The 23788-nt window shown below is 44.1% G+C and overlaps 1 protein-coding gene and 1 non-coding gene across 3 annotated transcripts in view; both read right to left on the bottom strand.

Moving 5' to 3' along the window:
- Window positions 1-23788, bottom strand: part of LOC124596011 (anoctamin-10) — a 321895-nt gene that overhangs the window by 69418 nt on the left and 228689 nt on the right. Inside the window, exons 9-12 of one of the 2 annotated variants that reach the window (XM_047134964.1) lie at window positions 14586-14663; window positions 6652-6874; window positions 4838-4968; window positions 4637-4726 (exon numbers count right to left, since the gene is read on the bottom strand). In XM_047134964.1, coding sequence (XP_046990920.1) covers window positions 4637-4726; window positions 4838-4968; window positions 6652-6874; window positions 14586-14663 — 522 coding nt within the window. The remainder of the gene's footprint in view (window positions 1-4636; window positions 4727-4837; window positions 4969-6651; window positions 6875-14585; window positions 14664-23788) is intronic. The other variant, XM_047134965.1, reaches the window with a different exon arrangement.
- On the bottom strand, window positions 12715-12788 carry Trnat-ugu. The gene has a single exon. It is a non-coding gene; the product is annotated as a tRNA-Thr (tRNA).

Raw genomic sequence — 23788 nt, 5'->3', positions numbered from 1 at the left:
CCAGGGTAGTTGACTTACACCTTCTAGAGCACGTTGGGTGGCACGGGATACATGCGGACGTGCATTGTCCTGTTGGAACAGCAAGTTCCCTTGCCGGTCTAGGAATGGTAGAACGATGGGTTCGATGACGGTTTGGATGTACCGTGCACTATTCAGTGTCCCCTCGACGATCACCAGTGGTGTACGGCCAGTGTAGGAGATCGCTCCCCACACCATGATGCCGGGTGTTGGCCCTGTGTGCCTCGGTCGTATGCAGTCCTGATTGTGGCGCTCACCTGCACGGCGCCAAACACGCATACGACCATCATTGGCACCAAGGCAGAAGCGACTCTCATCGCTGAAGACGACACGTCTCCATTCGTCCCTCCATTCACGCCTGTCGCGACACCACTGGAGGCGGGCTGCACGATGTTGGGGCATGAGCGGAAGACGGCCTAACGGTGTGCGGGACCGTAGCCCAGCTTCATGGAGACGGTTGCGAATGGTCCTCGCCGATACCGCAGGAGCAACAGTGTCCCTAATTTGCTGGGAAGTGGCGATGCGGTCCCCTACGGCGCTGCGTAGGATCCTACGGTCTTGGCGTGCATCCGTGCATCGCTGCGGTCCGGTCCCAGGTCGACGGGCACGTGCACCTTCCGCCGACCACTGGCGACAACATCGATGTACTGTGGAGACCTCACGCCCCACGTGTTGAGCAATTCGGCGGTACGTCCACCCGGCCTCCCGCATGCCCACTATACGCCCTCGCTCAAAGTCCGTCAACTGCACATACGGTTCACGTCCACGCTGTCGCGGCATGCTACCAGTGTTAAAGACTGCGATGGAGCTCCGTATGCCACGGAAAACTGGCTGACACTGACGGCGGCGGTGCACAAATGCTGCGCAGCTAGCGCCATTCGACGGCCAACACCGCGGTTCCTGGTGTGTCCGCTGTGCCGTGCGTGTGATCATTGCTTGTACAGCCCTCTCGCAGTGTCCGGAGCAAGTATGGTGGGTCTGACACACCGGTGTCAATGTGTTCTTTTTTCCATTTCCAGGAGTGTATTTATCCATTCCGAGACGACTGGAAGCTATTTGAATACCGTAGGTTTTCCTGCACAGCATTAGGCATGCTAACGTGTTGTTTTTTGTTTTTCTTCTATCCATATTTTTTTGTTGCCGCCTGTAAGACACGGCTGTGAAGTGGTTTTTATGTACCAAAAAAGGTTCAAATGGCTCTAAGCACTATGTGACTTAACATGTGAGGTCACCAGTCCCCTAGACTTAGAACTACTTAAACCTAACTAACCTAAAGACATCACACATATCCATGCCCAAGGCAGGATTCGAACCTGCGACCGTAGCAACAGCGCAGTTCCGGACTGAAGCGCCTAGAACCGCTCGGCCAGAACGGCCGGCGACGAAGGGCAGATTATTATTTTTACGCCTAGCCTGTAAAAGAGTATCTCGAAAACGGCAAAGCCGATCGAATGTTCACATGCTACTGTCGTGTGCATCTACGGGAAGAAATAGGACAACAATACCACTAGGCACTAAATGGTTGGATGTCCACGACTCTTCACAGAGCATGGAATTCGGAGGCTTGACTGCTCGGTAAAATAGGATAGATGGTTATCTGTAGCATCTCTGCCGAAACAGCACAATGCTAGTGCACACGTAAGTGTTTCGGAGCACATCGTTTATCGTACATTGTTGAAGGTGGAGCTCCGCAGCAGACCAACCCTACGTGTTCACATGTTTACCCAACGACAGCGTTCAATTAAGATTGCAGTGGACATGCGACCATGGGGATTTGACCTTTGATCAATGGAAAGGTGTCGGCTAGTCATGTGATTCACATGTTTGCTGCACTAGGTTGCTGCTAGTGTCCACAAACGCCGTCATCGAGATATCGAGATGAACGGCGGCTCGAAACGTGCAGCGCGCCACGGACACAGGCTGGTGGGAGCAGTGCAATGCTATGGGAGACATTCTCCTGCGCTTGCATGGGATCTCTGGTAGTAATCGAAGACAACCCGACAGCTGCGAACCACCTGTATCCCTTCGCGCTTGATGACTTCCTCGACAGCGATGTCTTCTATCAACAGTATAATTGTCCGTGTCTCGGAGCCTGAACTGTGCTACAGCAGTCTGATGAGCCTTATAGTGAATTCACGTTGATGTCTCTGCGACCAAATTAGCCTGATGTAAGTCCTGTGGAACCCATCTGGGTCGGTAGCGGGCGCCATCATCGCGTACGCAAATCAGTGGCCCGTTATTTACGCAAATTTCATGGCCTGTGTGTAGACATCTAACGCCGCATTCCACAAACCTACTAACAAACAGTGGAACCTCTGATACGCAGAATCAGTTATGTATTTCGTTCCGAAGATGGACGAAAAAGCTACTGAGCAGGTGGTCACAGTGTTCTGGCTCATCAGAGTATATTTACTGCGCGTCTGAAGCTGGCATTTTTCCTGAAGAAAACGCTGCTATTGAGTACGTGTGTGCCACTGTATCCATAACATACACTACTGGCCATTAAAATTGCTACACCACGAAGATCAGGTGCTACAGAGGCGACATTTAACCGACAGGATGAAGATGCTGTGATATGCAAATGATTAGCTTTTCAGCGGATTCACACAAGGTTGGGGCCGGTGGCGACACCTACAACACGCTGACATGAGGAAAGTTTCCGATTTCTCATACATAAACAGCAGGCGTTGCCTGGTGAAACGTTGTTGTGATGCCTCGTGTAAGGAGGAGAAATGCGTATCATCACGTTTCCGACTTTGATAAAGGTCGGATTGTAGCCTATCGTATTGCGGTTTATCGTATCGCAACATTGCTGCTCGCGTTGGTCGACATCCAATGACTGTTAGCAGAATATGGAATCGGTGTATTCAGGAGGGTAATACGGAACGCCGTGCTGGATCACAATAGCCTCGTATCACTAGCAGTCGAGATGACAGGCATCTTATCCGCATGGCTGTAACGGATCGTGCAGCCACGTCTCGATCCCGGAGTCAACAGATGGGGACGTTTGCAAGACAACAACCATCTGCACGAACAGTTCGACGACGTTTGCAGCAACATGGACGATCAGCTCGGAGACTGTGGCTGCGGTTACCCTTGACGCTGATTCACAGACAGGAGCGCCTGCGATGGTGAACTCAACGACGAACCTGGGTGCACGAATGGCAAAACGTCATTTCTTCGGATGAATCCAGATTCTGTTTACACGCCGCACTGGCGTATCACCCGGCGTGATGGTATGGGGTGCCGTTGGTTACACGTCTCGGTGACCTCTTGTTCGCATTGACGTCACTTTGAACAGTGGACGTTACATTTCAGATGTGTTACGACCTGTGGCTCTACCCTTCATTAGATCCCTGCGAAACCCTACATTTCAGCAGGATAATGCACGACCGCATGTTGCAGGTCCTGTACGGGCCTTTCTGGATACAGAAAATGTTCGCCTGCTGCCCTGGCCAGCACATTCTCCAGATCTCTCACCAACTGAAAACGTCTGGTCAATGGTGGCCGAGCAACTGGCTCGCCACAATAAGCCAGTCACTACTCTTGATGAACTGTGGTACCGTGTTGAAGCCGCATGGGCAGCTGTACCTGTACACGCCATCCAAGCTCTGTTTGACTCAATGCCTAGGGGTATCAAGGCTGTTATTATGGCCAGAGGTGGTTGTTCTGGGCACTGGTTTCTCATGATCTATGCACCCAAATTGCGTGAAAATGTAATCACATGTCAGTTCTAGTATAATATATCTGTCCAATGAATACCCGTTCATCATCTGCATTTCTACTTGGTGCAGCAATTTTAATGGCCAGTAGTGTATTTTAAGAAAAACTTGTCTAATGTTTGCTATTTTAAATTATGTTTTGTGTCCCTATATCGATTTTCTGCAAATTGTATCTGGCAAGACTAGCGTGTAGTGTGACCCAACAAGTCCAGATTCTGGATGCTTTCAATTATGCTTCGCATCAACAACCTAATTTAATTTTAAATTTGAGTGTGTGTATATGAGACTCGAAAAGGTATCTGAAACCATGTAGTTTCATTTGACTGAAGAACCTGCACCTTGTTTCAGACAGGATCCCCCATTCCGCCCGATGCTAAGGTGCTATTCCAGTACAGTTGGAGAGCCTCTGCAATGCTGTTCGAGTTTAGGCGAAATACAAAGTAGTCTGAGGTATGGATGGGGATACACTGCCTTCCACGATAACAACAGTCACACGTTTCTGATTTGATGAACACTACCACAGTTCGAATGACCTGCTAAATAAGTCTGTTTTAAGCCTATAGAAAATGTCTGGGACCATCTGGAACAGTGGGTGAAACTTAACAATCAATATCCCCGCAATTGATAAGTGTACGGGATCTAATCATCAACGAGCTATTTCAGCTCGTCGAAGTGGGGCGACTGACGGCTGGAGGTGCTGTCTTCTGGTGCGATTGACTTTTGCCCTGTGCGCTTATGAATACACTAACAGTCCACATTCTAGAAGTAAGTTCGAGATATTACTGACTGTGTAACAACCCCTCCATATCTTAAACGTGTTTATGTCCAGCAGTAAGAGGGATACGTGAAAAATCTCTTACTGGGCAAATTATAATTCTGAAACATAGGCACCTTACCTTGCTACCCCCGTACTTCATGATAAGCGGCAGGAAACACTCCTGGAAGTGGTTTATTGTCTGTAGGATGATCAACATCACAGCGACTTGCTGCAAAAGATAGGAAAGTTCGTCAACTGTCGCGTTGTTTAGTAAGAAGATTATTCAATATTTTAGTAGTGAACCAAAGTGTGTGGACGCGTACCATAATTCGTTACTTACGTATTTGAGTAAATCCATATCTTGAATGTAGTAGGCGATATAGAAGAGAGACATGAAGTTGTTAACAAACTCGAAAAGCACTAATTTAGTAACACGATGCCTCTCAAATTGGGACTGCGTGCGGTGGTTTTCTGAAAGAAAGGAAAAAAATACAAGACGTGAGCATCTTATTAGAGCCACCAAATTAAAATTTCGTGTTTAATAATTGCGTATTTCAGAACGATCAGCATTTATGTAGAGGCAGCGCTGCTAGTGGTGTTACTCTGACACCGAGTATCGGTAAAAGAAGACAACGTATTTAATACAGTATCTGTCAATTTTTGTATTTATGTGCTTCCGACCGTTTTTTGGATGTCATGACCAAATTACTAAAATATACACCAGTTGCGAGCCTGCGAGCTCAAAACAGAAATAGGATACGGTAACTTATTTGCTACATGCTTCTAAGGAGAAAGACAACAAATTAATCCATAACCACTTTCTCGCCCACGTCAATACTAATCTCGTTCTCATTAAATGCAGGCAGGTATTGTCAACCATAGAAACATAGAAAACATTATCCCTACGGTAGTACTTGGTATACACCACGTATAATTTACGCCCTGACAAAACAGAAGACCACGCGGGGTAGCCGTGCGGTCTAGGGCGCCTTACCACGTTTCGCGCGGCTCCCCCCCGCCGGAGGTTCGAGCCCTCCCTTGGGCATGGGTGTGTGTTGTCCTTAGCATAATTTAGTTTAAGTTAGAATAAGTAGTGTGTAAGCTTAGGGACCGATGGCCTCAGCAGTTTGCTCCCATAGCACGTATCACAAACTTCCAATTTTTCCAAAACAGAAGACCAGTTGCGTTACTGAATAAATGCATTTTTCGTTTTACCGGATGCATTTCGCCTTAATTTTTTCCGGCATCCGCACTGTGTATTGGTAGTAAGTGTGTGTGTGTGTGTGTGTGTGTGTGTGTTTTCTGCTTACTGTTCTACAATTTGTCGTTAGCACAGCGCAGCACAACACGCACGCGCACACACCTTTCCACCATAATGTGCTTGTTTCTAGAAACAAACACATATGGAAAAATGAAAATTACTTTTTTTCAGTTACATACAGTTGTTCAGCGCGTAGCACACGTACATGGGTGGTGGTACAGTCTTGGAAGTTTGTACTACTTACATATTAAATATCTTATTACTAAGTTACGGTAAATGAAACTTTAAAATATTTTCATGTATTAACAGCCATAAATGTTTTTATTAGTCACGCTTTAGCTACACAATTTTGATTTGAAAAATCGTGTACAGTTGCAGACTCTGTTCTGATGAACACTCACCATCAAGGACAACGTACTGGGTTCTATTACTTAATAAGTCTTCGAGCCACTCACATACTTGGGAAGCAATCCCATATGCTCGTAACTTAGTTAGGAGTCTGCAGTGGGGCACCAAGTGAAACGCTTTCCGGAAGTCAAGGTTCAAAAATGGTTCAAATGGCTCTGAGCACTATGGGACTTAACATCTTAGGTCATCAGTCCCCTAGAACTTAGAACTACTTAAACCTAACTAACCTAAGGACAGCACACACAACCATGCCCGAGGCAGGATTCGAACCTGAGACTGTAGCGGTCACGCGGTTCCAGACTGTAGCGCCTAGAACCACTCGGCCACAGCGGCCGGCAAACTGGATAATAGTGGAGATATAAAATGTCACGGAAGTTCAATGAAATGTACACGTAAAATCATTTGTTAAGCTCGAAGTAGTTGAAAATAAGCTATAAAAAGCAGCGACAGAGGTCAGTTTTGCGAGCGAGGACTGAATAACTGACCCCACTCGGTGAGGTAGGTGGCGAGTCGTCGGTAGTAAGCGTTCATGACGAAGACGAGCGCCGTGTAGACGACGGACGGCAGCAGGATGAAGATCTCGGCGTGCGGCAGACCTCTCTCGCGGTGCAGGCTCATCACCCAGTCTTCTGCCCAGAAGGAGCACAACATCACCACGAATGCGCCCGCCATGCACAGTGCCACGATGGGTAGCGACACGCAGTACATCTGCAACACGGAGGGAAACACGTGACCTCACTATATGCCCGATGGTGCAGGCAACAATGGTGACAGGCTGTGGCTACTACAGAGTTATTCGTAAGTACCTCTGAGGTTTTAGAAGACAGTTCTGTGAAAATTACAAGATGTACAGAAAATAGTAACGTATCAGTGGATTGGTTGTATCTCTAAGCTTTTCACTCTTATTACAGGTGCTCAATATGGGAACACTTTGCGTCATGGCAAACTTCAGTAAGTATCTGCAGTTCATTGAAGTTATCGTTGCTGTTGCCCAGGAAGGCGGAACGGCAGCAGACCGCTTTGCAAATCTGTTCACTGGGTTGCCTATCTGTAGGCTCAAACTAATGCATGCGGATGCTTTGTCTACACGCTCTGACACGCCTGCCCCTCGTGGTACGCTCTGCAACTACACCATGGCGCGTATTACGAATACGCTCTATTCAGTGGTTTGTGACGTTCTCTGTGTGTTGTAGTTTTCACACTATTGTCTTCTGAAATTCTGGAGGTACTTACAAACAACACTGTACTGCTCCGCTTAAATCTGGCACGTCATTCGCCTAAGTTTTCTGTAACAGCAGAATCTTCTTTAGAAAATGAATACATTCGATCATTTGGTGAATGCATGGGCTTTGCCTTGTTTACAAGACAATCTTTCCAAGATATCCATAAGCTGCTTTCAAATATTAGTCCTAATCTTCAACAGTAATTGGAGGCTAACGTCTAGGAATTAATAATTTGAACAACTGACTTATCTTTCCGAGAAGTGGTGTTCCGAACTATTCGGTGTTCTTCACATTATTACGGAGTATCAGATTTACTATTTTCCATAGATTACTATTCCAGATAACATCACGAGAAAATACAAAAAATGTAGAACTGTGTAGCTGCCTGGAAAAGACTGCCTCTCCTCTGTTGTTGTTAACAAAGATGCATTTTAAATCAATTATACATAATAGCTTCAGCTCAGAATTACGAACAAAGTTCTAGCTTGATGGCTGGAGAAAGTAATAATCCAGTTTCTCTGTGTTATGCGCGTTTTTTGTTCACGTTTGTCACATGGTATGAAATTACCTTTTGGTTTTTTATTTAATCTGAGTATACTAGTCAGTTTAGTGCAACATAATCAGAAATTACAATGTCACCTTCGAATGAACTGCGGAGAGAATTTTGATGCATATTGTATGCAGGATGTTCGGAAATTCCCGTTACGAACTTTTAGGACTTGTAGAGGGGGCGAGTACATAATATTTTGAATAGGGACTCATGTCCGCAAACGTATCTTTCCCTTCTATGGCCGTTTCAATTCAGATGTTTCACTCATCCACTTCGGCTTGAGGAATTTAATTAGGCGTGACGCAGTACAGTTGTTACGTAACAATTCGAAGGAGGCATAACGAAACATCCATTTACCACTTGAGCACATTTGTTTGTATTAACACTTAAATTTACTTAGTTTACATTAATCCAGAACAAAAAAAGAGCCCACCATACTGTACGTACAGAACAGTACTAATGCTTTACAACAGCGGCTTGATGTAGTGACCGCCAACGTTGTTACAGACATCGTACCTATGAATCATGTTCTGGTACACACACTCCATCCCCCCTGGTGTCTCTTCAGTTTCCAGTGCAGCGACCTGAACCTATGCTAGCAGATCTTACCCTGTCTCTACAGGAGATTCATAAATTAAACTTAGCATACGACCCTACACGAAGTAGTCCATAGGAGTTTAATCTGGCGATCGCGGCGGTCACGCCGTTTAGGACCACCTCGGCGTATCCATCTCTCACCAAAACGTCTGTTCAGACGTCTCTGAATAGCACGAGAGGAGTGAGGTGGTTCACAATCATGCTGAAACCACATTTCCTGACGCCCATTCTGTGGCACAGAGTCCAAGAACGATTCCAATATGTTTTGTTGAAGTACCAGCTATGCAGTAAGATCAGTTAGCTTGACTGCAAGTAAGTGTGACCCAATCACATCACCGTCCAGAATACCTCCTCACACGTTTATACCAAACTGGTGCTGACATGCCTGCACATGCGTGGCACGAGGGTATTCGTCTACCCAGACACGCCTCTTTCGCGAATTCAGAACGAAGTACCAAGTGAACTTCCTTGATCTGTGAACAGAACTCTACAGTAGCGGTTGAGGAATCACGTGCAGTAGGCTACACATTGTGGAAAATCGGCTGGACCCAATGCGTGTGCCCTTTGTAAGTTGTACGGATTTAATTGTTGCTCAAGCAGATCGTCCCAGGCGATATTGTACGAGGTGCATTCAAGTTCTAAGGCCTCAGATTTTTTTTTCTAATTAACTACTCACCCGAAATCGGTGGAACTGGCGTTACTTCTCGACGTAATCGCCCTGCAGACGTACACATTTTTCACAACGCTGACGCCATGATTCCATGGCAGCGGCGAAGGCTTCTTTAGGAGTCTGTTTTGACCACTGGAAAATCGCTGAGGCAATAGCAGCACGGCTGGTGAATGTGCGGCCAAAGAGAGTGTCTTTCATTGTTGGAAAAAGCCAAAAGTCACTAGGAGCCAGGTCAGGTGAGTAGGGAGCACGAGGAATCACTTCAAAGTTGTTATCACGAAGAAACTGTTGCGTAACGTTAGCTCGATGTGCGGGTGCGTTGTCTTGGTGAAACAGCACATGCGCAGCCCTTCTCGGACGTTTTTGTTGCAGTGCAGGAAGGAATTTGTTCTTCAAAACATTTTCGTAGGATGCACCTGTTACCGTAGTGCCCTTTGGAACGCAATGGTTAAGAATTACGCCCTCGCTGTCCCAGAACATGGACCCCATTTTTTCAGCACCGGCGGTTACCCGAAATTTTTTTGGTGGCAGTGAATCTGTGTGCTTCCATTGAGCTGACTGGCGCTTTGTTTCTGGATTGAAAAATGGCATCCAAGTCTCATCCATTGTCACAACCGACGAAAAGAAAGCCCCATTCATGCTGTCATTGCACGTCAACATTGCTTGGCAACATGCCACACGGGCAGCCATGTGGTCGTCCGTCAGCATTCGTGGCACCCACCTGGATGACACTTTTCGCATTTTCAGGTCGTCATGCAGGATTGTGTGCACAGAAGCCACAGAAATGCCAACTCTGGAGGCGATCTGTTCAACAGTCATTCGGCGATCCCCAAAAAAATTCTCTCCACTTTCTCGATCATGTCGTCAGACCGGTTTGTGCGAGCCCGAGGTGGTTTCGGTTTGTTGTCACACGACGTTCTGCCTTCATTAAACTGTCGCACCCAAGAACGCACTTTCGACACATCCATAACTCCATCACCACATGTCTCCTTCAACTGTCGATGAATTTCAATTGGTTTCACACCACGCAAATTCAGAAAACGAATGATTGCACACTGTTCAAGTAGGGAAAACGTCGCCATTTTAAGTATTTAAAACAATTCTCATTCTCGCCGCTGGCGGTAAAATTCCATCTGCCGTACGGTGCTGCCATCTCTGGGACGTATTGACAATGAACGCGGCCTCATTTTAAAAGAATGCGCATGTTTCTATCTCTTTCCAGTCCGGAGAAAAAAAATCGGAGGCCTTAGAACTTGAATGCACCTCGTAAGGAATGCCCGTTGCACGCGCTGTTGTACTCGTTGATGGGTTCTCTTCAACGGGATACAGTACATCATCTTCAAATTCGGGTGTGCGGTGTTGCCGTGGAGCGCCGTAGTCCTGCCTCCTCACGGTGAAAGCACCTGTTTCTAGGAGCCGCTGCACAACTTGGGCAAGAAGTTTGTGCGATGGCGTGCTACGTTGTGGGAAACGTTGGCGAGACAGCCGTTACCTTGAACTTGGCCATACGAAAGGAACATGGCTATGTATACCGAAAACGTGTACGTTAACCATCGGTGACGCACAGGCGTTGAACAGGTCATGTCTCGCCGCAAGGAAGACGTTAAGTGACATCAGGTGACCGTCCGACGTATTACACGTCATCCTGTCTATCCAACTGCATACCAGGACAAGAAGCTCAGGGACTTCTCTCTTCCCCCTCAGCGGACGTGGAAATGTCACACGTATAAAGTGTAACCACGGCAGAACGGAAACTGTACATTTTCGGACGCGGACTCGTGTTCAAAATATTATGTACCCACTCCCCTCTACAAATCATAGAAGTTTGTAACGGGAATTTCCGAACACCATGAATGTTAATGTACATTTAATATTGATTTTGATTGAAAAACAAGCGTTGACGATTGTGTAAACATGAAATGAGAAATAAAAGCAGAACGAAAAATCTAACTCTTTTAGTATGAAACAGAGAGCTTGAATTGATAAGTAAAACTGATAAAAAATCAATCTCAGCTGTAACTCTACCTTTACTCCCTCATAAAATAAATTCATTGCAAGCTATACCTAACATTCTTTACACAACAATCTCTCTCTTCTAATATAGGTTTCTAAGAAAGGTGTATGTATAGCGTGCGGCTAGTGGGAAAAACTAGTCCAAAGCACACTTACTTCTGCGACTGCAAAGCAGATATGAAAGGATGCGCATTGCCGCGCTATGATCTCACTTTATTCCTCGTTCTTCTACTTCGTCCTTTGCATTTTAACACACTATAACGCACTACAACGCTCCACAATGTGAACTAGCCACATTTTTATTCTTTTATAGTCAGTCTGTCATGGTGATGTCCGCTGGTGGAGTAATAACACTTTCCTTCCCTTTTCAGGCGGCCCACAGTTATTCCTATCGGTGTAGCTTGACTTTCGTCAGCCCCTTATTTTGACTGCAGTTATGCCTATAGTCACACCCTGATAATGAAAATCCTTCGTATTACCTTCGTCCTTTGCATTTTAACACACTATAACGCACTACAACGCTCCACAATGTGAACTAGCCACATTTTTATTCTTTTATAGTCAGTCTGTCATGGTGATGTCCGCTGGTGGAGTAATAACACTTTCCTTCCCTTTTCAGGCGGCCCACAGTTATTCCTATCGGTGTAGCTTGACTTTCGTCAGCCCCTTATTTTGACTGCAGTTATGCCTATAGTCACACCCTGATAATGAAAATCCTTCGTATTACGCTTTAATTTTTCTGGACATAATTTCAGTATTTCCTTCCTCCACTATTATTCTATCTGGAGTCTACAAAGGCCACATTCAACGCGCTCAGTCCCAATTGCACTATTCAGAACATATCGATTGACTGTAGTGTTATCTTTAATTCTGTTGAAATTTCTTCAGAAGCTACCTCAATTCGCCAGCTGGAATCCGAATGCTTGTACAATTATTACTGAAATCTTGTATCTAGTAATAAACGCTCTAAACTCAGTCACCGCTGACTTCAACTCCATTAGTATCTGGGATGCAGTTTATATTCTTTTTAAATGCGAATGCTATATCAATGCACGACATTCGTCTTAACTCATTTATATGAAATATCTGTTGGCTACCACTTAAGCTGATTGACGTCAAACAACTGCACACTGCATCTGCGTGACAAGTTTATTGGAATTAATATACGATCATGCTTGTCAACAGTAATGCAACTTCAAATAATTCGCTATTTCCTATAGGTTTCCTATACTCCAACTTTCGTTTCAACGACACGTGTAGAATTGAAGTGCCTACTCATTATCCTACTGGAAGAACACAAGTGAATATCTTTAGGCCACAATTTGAGGAACCATCATGGCAGAAAGTCTAACAGCCCGCATTTTATTTTTCTCAGGTTATGTAACGCCGGGAGAACAAGATTTACTGTAGTTTCTTCTCAGTTGATAATTAATTGAAACCCTCAGCTGCCGACAAGTGTTGTTGATATACCTCGATGGGGATAGCTGAAAATGTGTGCCCCGACCGGGACTCGAACCCGGGATCTCCTGCTTACACGGCAGACGCTCTATCCATCTGAGCCACCGAGGACACACATGAATAGCGCGACTGCAGGGACTTACCCCTTGCACGCTCCACGTGAGACCCACATTCCCAAGTGTCCACAATCTACGTACGTAATGAACCTAATAGATATTTGCCCATCCACTCATTACTCGCGCACACTTAGGTGACGACACCTGTAAGAATTCGGGCAACCTGTGCGCATTCGCACAAACGAAGGTCAATGGCTGGGTAGCCTTTAACTATATATATGAGGATAGTAACTGTTCTCGAAAGAACGGATACCATTGATGACCGTGCAGCTTCTCTAGAATAAATGATAATTAACTGAAACCCTCAGCTGCCGACAGGTGTTGTCTTCTCAGTTGTTTTTGTTAAATAACCTATTCTCGTAGATAACGTAATTTTGATAATGGGTTTATTTTCATTATACTCTTAAATACTTTCTCACGTGATCTACTTTGTAAATATGAAAATTTTTCGAAAATGAAACATAATTGGCGCTAAGACCACATTTCATAGTTCAGAAAGAGAATAAAAATTAGACGAACGTGATGACATGTATGTGCCACGTACCATATGCCTATAAAACCAGTTCAAACTGATTCAGCAGTAACATGCTCCCTGCAGAGGATTGTAAGTATCTGTCTGGTAGCGTCCGATTCTATTAGCAACGAAGGTATTTCTTGGAAGTGTTGTATTGTGCCAACATGTTACAAATGCTATAACTTAACGTGAAGTTATTGTATGTAATGAACTTACAAGAACTAGATATGATGCGAGCAATGTATTTATAGGTTCTAAAAGTTCTGCTACCTGTCTAGTTTGTTAGTATTTGAGCACGCAAAATACTAACTACGGTACGTCAACTTACTATTCTGTTTGATCAAAACACACACACATCGTACATGGTGAATATTTATCTCGTCCCAGTGGTATTCACCTTAGGTATTTACGAACATAACACTTAGACTACGTGAAAAACTTGACATTAAGGGATCTAATTTGTCTTTGAGTTATGACACTATTAAATAAGTTACTTGTTAATTTTGAAATGAACATATACTTCATGATAGATGGAAAATCTGGATTAGTAAGACAGAGATACTGAAAAACTATAACGTTTGGGTCTAGGTGAATCAAGAGAGCTCCATTCCTTAGAAAAATTTGTCTCATCAATTCCCTTTTCCGGCATAAACCTCTTCAATGGATATTCGAGCAAAGGGGATTGAAAAATGAATATTACGAAGAACAGACAGTATTAGTCTCTGATGAGTAGTACCACTACTGAAAGTTACTAGTTCACAATGTAATTTCAAAGTATTTCCTCTTTTAAAAGATCAGACCTTTACCTTACTGATGTAGCACTTTCCTTGTGCTAGCGAATAACACACCGTCAACAACTTCACTGCGGTACTCGGTGACCAAAACTGATAGTATAGTGAACACGAGAAATTTACATTAATTTATTCGAGGCCATGTAGCACAGGCTTAGGAGTTTATAATAATTGTTGGAATTGCGATTATTAACATGTTTCCTACACGCTCCTTTTTACCCGCCTAAGTAACTGAACATGTTTCTCTACTTTCTCGCTGTTACCATATGGTTGGACCTGAATTACGGAACACTAATTTGGGACATCAATAAGCAAACAAATTAGTTAGGGACAGTTTCTAAACCAGTTACTGAGTAACTGTTCTAAACTAAACAGATGCTAAATGGACCTTCAACATGAAACCATGCATTGCACGAACCGTCCAATGAAAACACCACAAACCTATGTGTCGCAACACCCACAATTATAGTATCGTAATTTACTTAACTTTAAAATAGTCAAGTAGCCACTCTGACCGAAATTGGACGTGTAAGAGAAGCACATCATGACAGTACAGACTGTCCAGCTGTAACGAAGAAAAACATTCTGCTTACAATACATCATAATTTTCAATGAAAATTTCGAAAAAGAATTGCATTAGACAACCTCAGTACAGGTAATTCAAATACAAATCCAAGTGAATGACAGCGGCGCCATACCTCCTGCAAAATAAGACTTCCAGGAGGTACCGCTACATGTGCAGAGGAATGAACGCAATGCAATAGAAGCGGTTAGGTCTAGTGTGCCGCATGTGTTAACGGGGTATGGCTACTGCCACCAATACAATACACTAAAATAATTGCTTACTGCCGCAAGGTTCCATTAAGGACGCCTTCCACCTCGTTTGTACAAGTCAGGAGCTTTTCACAACGTCTGAAATTGTCTCTAAGTACATTACTGGAAACAATTAGGGAATCAGACGAGATATTACACATTAGATAAAATATGGATAAAATTTCCTATACGACATAATATACATAATACGCCCTAAAGAAGAAGTTGGTAGGATTAACGTGAAAATGTTTAATCTGTTTGTTCATTCACTTATGTAGCGATGATCTCTCAATGATATCGGAGTTGTCGTCATAGTATAATGAAAAATAGATATCTCTCTCTCTCTCTCTCTCTCTCTCTCTCTCTCTCTCTCTCTCTCTGATTTAGGATAAGCACAGAAAACATAAATCAGGATGGCCAGACACAGCAATCTCCAGCCTCCCGTATATGATGTTAGTGCATTCACAACTGCACTGCCCCATTCTGTTGGTCCCCTTGTTCTAAATTGTCCTCTTCATTATACGCAAATTGCAAGAGATAACCGATAATGTGAAAAACAGTTTTGCACCTCACCACTACACACACTAAGAACATCCGCTTGTTCGTCAGGTCCATAAATATGCTAGCATGTTACATGCACGTCTCCATGTCCTCTCTTCACACTGTCTCGAAAACTGAGTCTGTGTGATGGAGAGATCTTGAATTCAGGGGAATGACAACGTTTCCAGGGTAACTTCATATGTAAACGCGTCTATTCTCTGACTTGGCACAGATCACTGGTAACCAGAGAATAATTCACAGGTCCACAGATTATTTTCCGTCTCAATGTTCTTCCGAACTATCAATGGACAGTACGGTGTTGCATTGTTATTAGTGTACACACCCATCGATGCATAGAAGCCACGACCATGGAAAGGACGCAAAAGGTTTATATTGCCATTTACACAAAATTGCCCATATTGTTCGATTTCTTGCGCCGAATAAGTTACCACATATCCTCCTTTCTTTACAGTAACGCAAGAGATACCTAGGGCGTCCACAATGGAAACATTCCAGCGTGCTGTCCTCCATTTTCCACCTGTCTGTATTTCTGCACGGGGTTCGAAATGACCAGGGAACAGGCTGCATCTGTGTCACTGAGAAACATGCTATCCGCCGGTTTCAGCTTACGTTCGTATCTTCAGATTCCATTTCTCAATGCTGGTTTGTCTTCTAGAGAACGGTGTCAATGATCGACGAACCTTCTCTTGAATTAGTAACGCTACCTCGTCCTGGCTGGGTTCGTACATCTCGCTGTTAATTCCGACCGTCTGAGTTCGGCTGAGCTATCATAACTCTTGCATCTCTTACCTTACTATTCGCCGTACAAACGACGCGATGGTGGTTTCTCAAGGCTGTAATCGACTCAACAAACCAAAGTCTGTCGTACGCCTTCAACATTCTTGCTTCTGGTGGACTGCCTCTATGTGCTACAGGACCATTTGATGTCCTCTGTTCTGGTGATGGATCTCAAAAGATTTGCTTGACATCATCTGCCACGCATTTCATTAGCTACAAAACTTAGTGGGCTTCAATCATATCACGGTTCACTGTCGATACAGCGTCCAAATATACGACTTATCGTCGCCCTTCTGGCGTTGGCCTCCGTTCTTCAGCTATGTGGACTTGCTGATGGCTATCACAAAATATTTTGGTAATTTTTACCAGAAACTTGTCCCAGCTCTTGAACTTTTCCCCATTACCATCAAAACAGTGCTGAGTTGTTTGTTCAGTTCGTAGTAGATGTTCACAAGGCACGTCACGTCATGTCATACCAGCTGTTGTATTCAGCAACATAGTTCGAAACGTCCCCTTAGAAAAAGTAGTGAATTGACTATGCTGATACACCTCTTACATTATTTGATTTTCAAACAGCTGAGCAGAACTGAACGTAATCAGACATTACGCTCTTTACCTATTCTGATCAACATTAAACTGACACACAATATTTTTAGCGCAACGCAATCTGACTTTGAAAAATCCCTACAAAAGAATGGCTATGACTAACAATAACCTATACCTTTCATGAATCACTTACCTCAGAAAAATCTTCGTTACTCGAACTACTGCAATACAGCGAGCGCCAATACTTCCAGCTAAATAAAAGATTATAACTACTGAAGGCACTAACTACTGATAGGCACATTTAGCAACTGAAAGATTTTGCTAGAGAACAAACAATGTATTTACCTTAATAGTGTTCAAAAGTCATAATATGTAGATCAGTTCATGACATCCAGTCTTACAAATTTCCTTTTTCTGACGACACACGTCCAGATCGTCTGCTTTCAAAACTCTGCCATCTCTCTCCCCACATCCACCACTGCTGGCGGCTCGCCTCCAACTGCACAAGCTACGCGCTGTTCACATCCAACTGCCCAACACTACAATAGCGAATATTGCAACAATGCAAATCAGCCACAGACTTTACACAGCACAGTCAGTGATTTTCATACAGAGCGCTACGTGGCGTTACCAACATAAAAACCTAAACAGCCTACTTACAAGTTGAATCTCTTTAGCCATTTATCAGATCCTGGTCGTCATAATCTGGAAACACTGCTAGATGCCTGATGTGCATCCTACTCACCGGTGCCTTTGTATACAATGGTACTTCGACAATTCAAACCACACGAGGAATTTTCATATTGTCTGTATTCAGGTCACTGTCCGTGAAGGCGACGGCTTTCGCGTAACCTTATTGGAGCAAACGCGATGTCTTTGTTCTTTGCCAAATAATCTCACACAGAACCTCGAATCAAATTCCAGTTACGATAGCAGGGCCGTAAACAAGAACTAACACTTCACATTCAAGATGCATTGAATAAGCACAAACTACACTATAGACAGAGCGGAACTTCCTGCCTCAGCGAAGTGTGCTCTCATATATACATACACACACAGAATGTTCTAGTACTCTTAAATTACAATATTCCATAAATAACGAAGTTTCAAAACGTTTCAGTAATTACAAATTTTAAATGATAAGGGTAGGTGGTGGGATTCGAACCGGCGACCCGAGCGTTACCAGCCAGTGACTGTAACCGCAATTCCATGGAGAGTAACAAAGCAAGTCGCAGTATTCTTCTTACTGTTGCTGTATTCAAAACTCGCTATGATTGTATTTCAATAGATTTCCTATTAGGCTGATCTTCAAACAAGTAGTTAACGGTCGTCGCATGATGTAATTAACAGTGAATAAGCTTTTGTAACTTTCTTCGCATATCTGATACCGTCTAAAAATGTCTTCAGAACACAAAATATACTTTTCAGCACTGCAGTGATCCTTTGTGCTTCAGCGAAATAAACTAGTGGTTATGACGTGATTCGCAATAGGAATTCCCATCCGATAATCAAATTTTAAGTTGTCCATGGTTTCTTAAAATGGCTTCAGATCAATGTAGCGATTGGTACTATTGAACTGGACATGGTCGAATTCCTTCCTCATCTGAATGAGCACGTTGTCTTCTACATCTACATACATACTCCGCAATCCACCACACGGTGCGTGGCGGAGGGTACCCCGTACCACAACTAGCATCTTCTCTCCCTGTTTCACTCCCAAACAGAACGAGGGAGAAATGACTGCCTATATGCCTCTGTACGAGTCGTAATCTCTCTTATCTTTGTGGTCTTTCCGTGAAATATAAGTTGGCGGCAGTAAAATTGTACTGCAGTCAGCCTCAAATGCTGGTTCTCTAAATTTCCTCAGTAGCGATTCACGAAAAGAACGCCTCCTTTCCTCTAGAGACTCCCACCCGAGTTCCTGAAGCATTTCCGTGACACTCGCGTGATGATCAAACCTACCAATAATAAGCTCAGTGCTAATAGAAAGTTAAGCCGTAATTTTCCAGCCACTGCTCTATCATACTAATGGCTCAAACTTCTGCAGGTTCCAGTATATCAAGCTGACACATTCATCTCAGCAGGATATTAGTACAAATCGGAAACCTACTGCTCTTCTGATACTTCACCTGTACCCTTCTACTATTTGTGCGCCTAATTCATTTATTTATGTACTAGCCTTATACCCATGGCAGCAACCACATACACGTGCATTACATGCACTGCACATATCTCCCTCTCCCTCCTCTCTGTCCGTCTCATCTGCTCCTCCCCCTCACCTTGTCCATCTCATCTGCTCCTCCCCCTCACCTTGTCCATCTCATCTGCTCCTCCCCCTCGCCTTGTCCATCTCATCTGCTCCTCCCCCTCGCCTTGTCCATCTCATCTCCTCCATCCCATCCTCCTCCTCCTCCTATTCCTCCTCCTCCTCCTCACTCTGTACATCTCATCTCCTCCTCGACCCCCTCTGCTCAGTCGTCCCCATCCACACATATACCCCCTGGAATTCATTGCGATACCACCCACACAACATGCTAGTCATGCAGGGCAGCCTAGAATTCAGGCATTACAAACACCCTTTTCTCCCCCACACCCTTATAGCAGCTAGCTATTACTTACTCCATAGTATCTCTTTGCGACAGTAATTAGTATATGTAACTTTTGGTTGAAATTGATCCAGTTGTTTAGGAGGAAGTGTGGAAACTATATGTATGTGCCCTGTGGGGTAGGATAAGTGTCTGGGTTCACTGGAATTGATGAATGGTCATAAAACGAAATTTTACAGTTCTCTTCCACTTGCCTATAACTCTGAACCAATAAACAAGAAAGTTATTTCCAACAAGAATAGAAGTTTTATCTGTATCTTATTGCAACTCACAACAGTTTGGGAATCACTTAAATTGCCCTGTGGGGTAGGATGTGTCTTGATTCCATTGGTATATATTCCAGAGACACACCCTGCCCCACGTTTTGACTGATTCCGAAATGTGTTTTGAGGTATGACGACACAAAGAGGGAACTTCCAGTCTTTACAATCATTTACTTCAGTTTATGGGGAGAGTCAAAAAGCGCCCACTCCCCCCAATTTACACATGCCCTTTGCGAAGAATATTTGTTGTTCCCTAAGCAAAACATTAATGTCTATGGCTGATGAATGCGTATGGTGTGGTTGCCTGGTGAATGTTGCCATATGTTACGAGAGTGTTGAGACAAAGCCGAGACTGAAAAGTGGGTGAGATCCACAGCCAAGCTCTCACTAAGATTTCAAAGCGGATTTCTGAGATTAAGGTCCACATCTTATGAACGGGTCGGCAACAGCGTCGTATGAGTTGCGGCAGCGACAATTTGGAATTTTATGAGGTACAACTTTGTGTTAAGGAATTGCGCAACACGCAGCTGTTCTTCCGCCTGCGTGGAGATGAATATTTTCTGCAACGCGCACATTCAAAACAGCTAGTTCCGCGCTAGGGGATGTAGGCGACTTCTCCTGTTAAGGAGCCGATTTGCATATGGTAATAAGATGTGGCACAAATAGGACAGGACCCGATAGTGACCGCCGCTTGCACATCGATTGGATGCAGATGGGCTTCCAGATTATACAATGAAAGCCCTCTTTAATCGCAGGACAGTTATGAAGTCGTTTCGGTAGCATACCGTCAATTTAAAGTACTGTTCCTTTTTGAACCGTAGTGAAGTAATGAATGCTAAAAGAAGTTGGATATAAGATGTAATTGATGATTTAAGTAGCCTATAAACGTCAACAAAAATTAAATTTTAGAATGTGATTATATGAAGTTGTCCGAGACAAGAACAACACTACAGAAACACTCTCCTTATATTCTTCTTTCTCCCTTGCTAGTGGCACATGTACAGCTTTCTTCTACTCGTAGGTAAAATGAACCTTTCCTTCAACTGCATTTATTGATGTAAAATAAATTAAAGTGAACATTATTTTTACCTAACATTCACTAAATCTCTCAGTTTGAAGTTCAACGCCTGCAACCGTATTGGTAAAGGCCAGGATTTAATCATGAAAGTGATGAGGAGCACTTTGAAGTTTTTGAACCTAATTTTGATTTAACTGGCGCTTCACTGACAGCTGAGTAAAAAGAATTAGAAGATATAATATCGCCCAGTCACATTTCCTTTCTCACACACATTTGTCTACAGAGAAGAGAACTTAGCAAAAAGGTCTTAACAACAGTGGCTACGTTTTCTTTCAGTGTAGTCCTTTCGGCAATGCTGGTTTCTTCATCTTTCGTCTCCCAATTGTGAAAGATAAAACTACATAAGACCTGCGAAGTCTTTATATTAGCTGAGGAAGTTTGTCATAATGAATGTGACTGTCTTGACTAGTAAAAGCTGCTCTCGGTTAGCCATTAATGTACAAAGCTTCTCTACGCACTATAGCATCTCACCTCCTAATACATGCGGATCGCAGCAGATGTACCTTTTATTATGCGATCACTGGAACAAAGACTGTGCAAAATAGTGATATATCGCAGCTGTTGTCTCCAAAACGCCAAAATCAGCGTATGTTTAGAAAGATACCGCGAAACGACCACAAGCAGGGAAGTAAATAATATTTTATTGCTGCGGCTTAGCAACACATGAATAGGTCATGCGGACGCCCCGCTTGTCGGCACATGCTAAGTCGTTAAGATGTGTTCCGACTGCCTTGGCGTGCAACAATGTTCAAGGCTGGACGTCCGTTTTTTCAGGTCATTAAATATTAACTTTCCTGTTATGTGTGCTACAATTCAGAGTGATTATCTTACAATGGGTAGCTCCCTGTTGTACAGTTAAAAACAACATATTTATTATTTGTTTTACCGCCCAAGATAAAGCCCGTAAGACCCTTTCTTACATTTAGTCGGGCTTCCTTTACAAACAGTGTTAACATGAAATCTGATGATCGATATAGTTTCGCAAAACTATTAAACGTAACAAGGAGACTTAAGTTTCCTTCGCAGCATAGTATACAATAGTGTAAAACTCGCTGATAAGAGGAACTACACGGTTGATCGGACTCTTAACTGGTATCCTTGATAATTTTATTACACAATGAGCGACGAAAGCAAGATTGGCGACCGACTAAAAACTTCAGTGTACCCAATTCGTGCACGGATAGCCCAGTCGCGTCGGTGCGAACATTGTCCGCGAAAGGCAAAGTTGTAAGACCGAGATCGAGTTCAACATAATTTTGACTTTTGTATCACGCCTGGATAGGCGGCGCGTGGATCTGCTTCTGTGAACTGCTTCTGCAAAATAGGCCGAGAGTGAAGAACGCGAGTAGGAGCAGGAAAAGGTGACGTACTTCGGTACTGCGTATAGGATAAAGCTCTTTTACTGGTGTATGAACATATACAAATAATAGTATTACTTAACTTTGCGTACAGATGAGCGCATAGGTGTGAAGCCGTTTATCTATCAGAGCTAACCGTTACTAGCAGTTGGACAAACTATCACTGAAATAACAAAGGCAAAGTCTGTCATGGCTAGCCCCCTATGCAGTAAAACTAAGTTGCTTGGTCATCTGCTCTTGGCCATCTGGGCTGAATCTGGAGCGGCGCTCGTAGAGCTGCACAGCGCCGGCTAGAGGGCGCTGTCGTCGTTGTCTTAGTGCCAACCTAGGGACTTGTACCTACACTTTGGCATCGTAGCTGTCGATACCATTGACTACATAGTTTAATTATTACAATGAAGTACAAAAAACAGCAGCCATCCTTTGTTATAATGGTACTTATTAGAAATAAATAGCATCGTTCCCGGTTTGGAACCGACAGGTTCGGTTCCATACGGCTGTCAAACGTTTGCGCGACTTCACCAACGCATGTGAGAGACAGGCTCATTTGAGACGATACACTACTCGCCATTAAAATTGCTACATCACGAATATGACGTGCTACAGACGAGAAATTTATACGACAGGAAGAAGATGCTGTGATATGCCAATGATTAGCTTTTCAGAGCATTCACACAAGGTTGGCGCCGGTGGTGACACCTACAACGTGCTGACATGAGGAAAGTTTCCAACCGATTTCTCATACACAAACAGCAGTTGACCGGCGTTGCCTGGTGAAACGTTGTTGTGATGCCTCGTGTATGGAGGAGAAATGCGTACCATCACATTTCCGACTTTGGTAAAGATCGGATTGTAGCCTATTGTGATTGCGGTTATCGTATAGCGACATTGCTGCTCGCGTTGGTCGAGATCCAATGACTGTTAGCAGGACATGGAATCGGTGGGTTCAGGAGGGTAATACGGAACGCCGTGCTGGATCCCAACGGCCTCTTATCACTAGCAGTCGAGATGACAGGAATCTTATCCGTATGGCTGTAACGGATCGTGGAGCCACGTCTCGATCCCTGAGTCAACAGATGGGGACGTTTTCAAGACAACAACCATCTGCACGAACAGTTCGACGACGTTTGCAGCAGCATGGACTATCAGCTCTGAGACCATGGCTGCGGTTGCCCTTGACGCTGCATCACAGACAGGAGCGCCTGCGATGGTGTCTTCAACGACGAACCTGCGTGCGCGAAGGGCAAAACTTCATTTTTTCGGATGAATCCAGGTTCTGTTTACAGCATCATGATGGTCGCATCCGTGTTTGGCGACATCGCGGTGAAGGCACATTGGAAGCGTGTATTCGTAATCGCCATACTGGCGTATCACCCGGCGTGATGGTAAGGGGTGTCATTGGTTACACGTCTTGGTCACCTTTTGTTCGCATTGACGGCACTGTGAACAGTGGACGTTACATTTCAGATGTGTTACGACCCGTGGCTCTACCCTTCATTCGATCCCTGACAAACCCTACATTTCTGCAGGTTAATGCACAACCGCATGTTACAGGTCCTGTACGGGCCTTTCTGGATACAGAAAATGTTCGACTCCTGCCCTGGCCAACATATTCTCCAGATCTCTCACCAATTGAAAACGGCTGGTCAATGGTGGCCGAGCAACTGGCTCGTCACAATACACCAGTC

Source organism: Schistocerca americana, chromosome 2, assembly GCF_021461395.2.
Source record: "Schistocerca americana isolate TAMUIC-IGC-003095 chromosome 2, iqSchAmer2.1, whole genome shotgun sequence".
Taxonomy (NCBI): domain Eukaryota; kingdom Metazoa; phylum Arthropoda; class Insecta; order Orthoptera; family Acrididae; genus Schistocerca; species Schistocerca americana.
The sequence above is the reverse complement of the archived record's forward strand: the minus strand, read 5'-3'. Positions and strand labels throughout refer to the sequence as shown.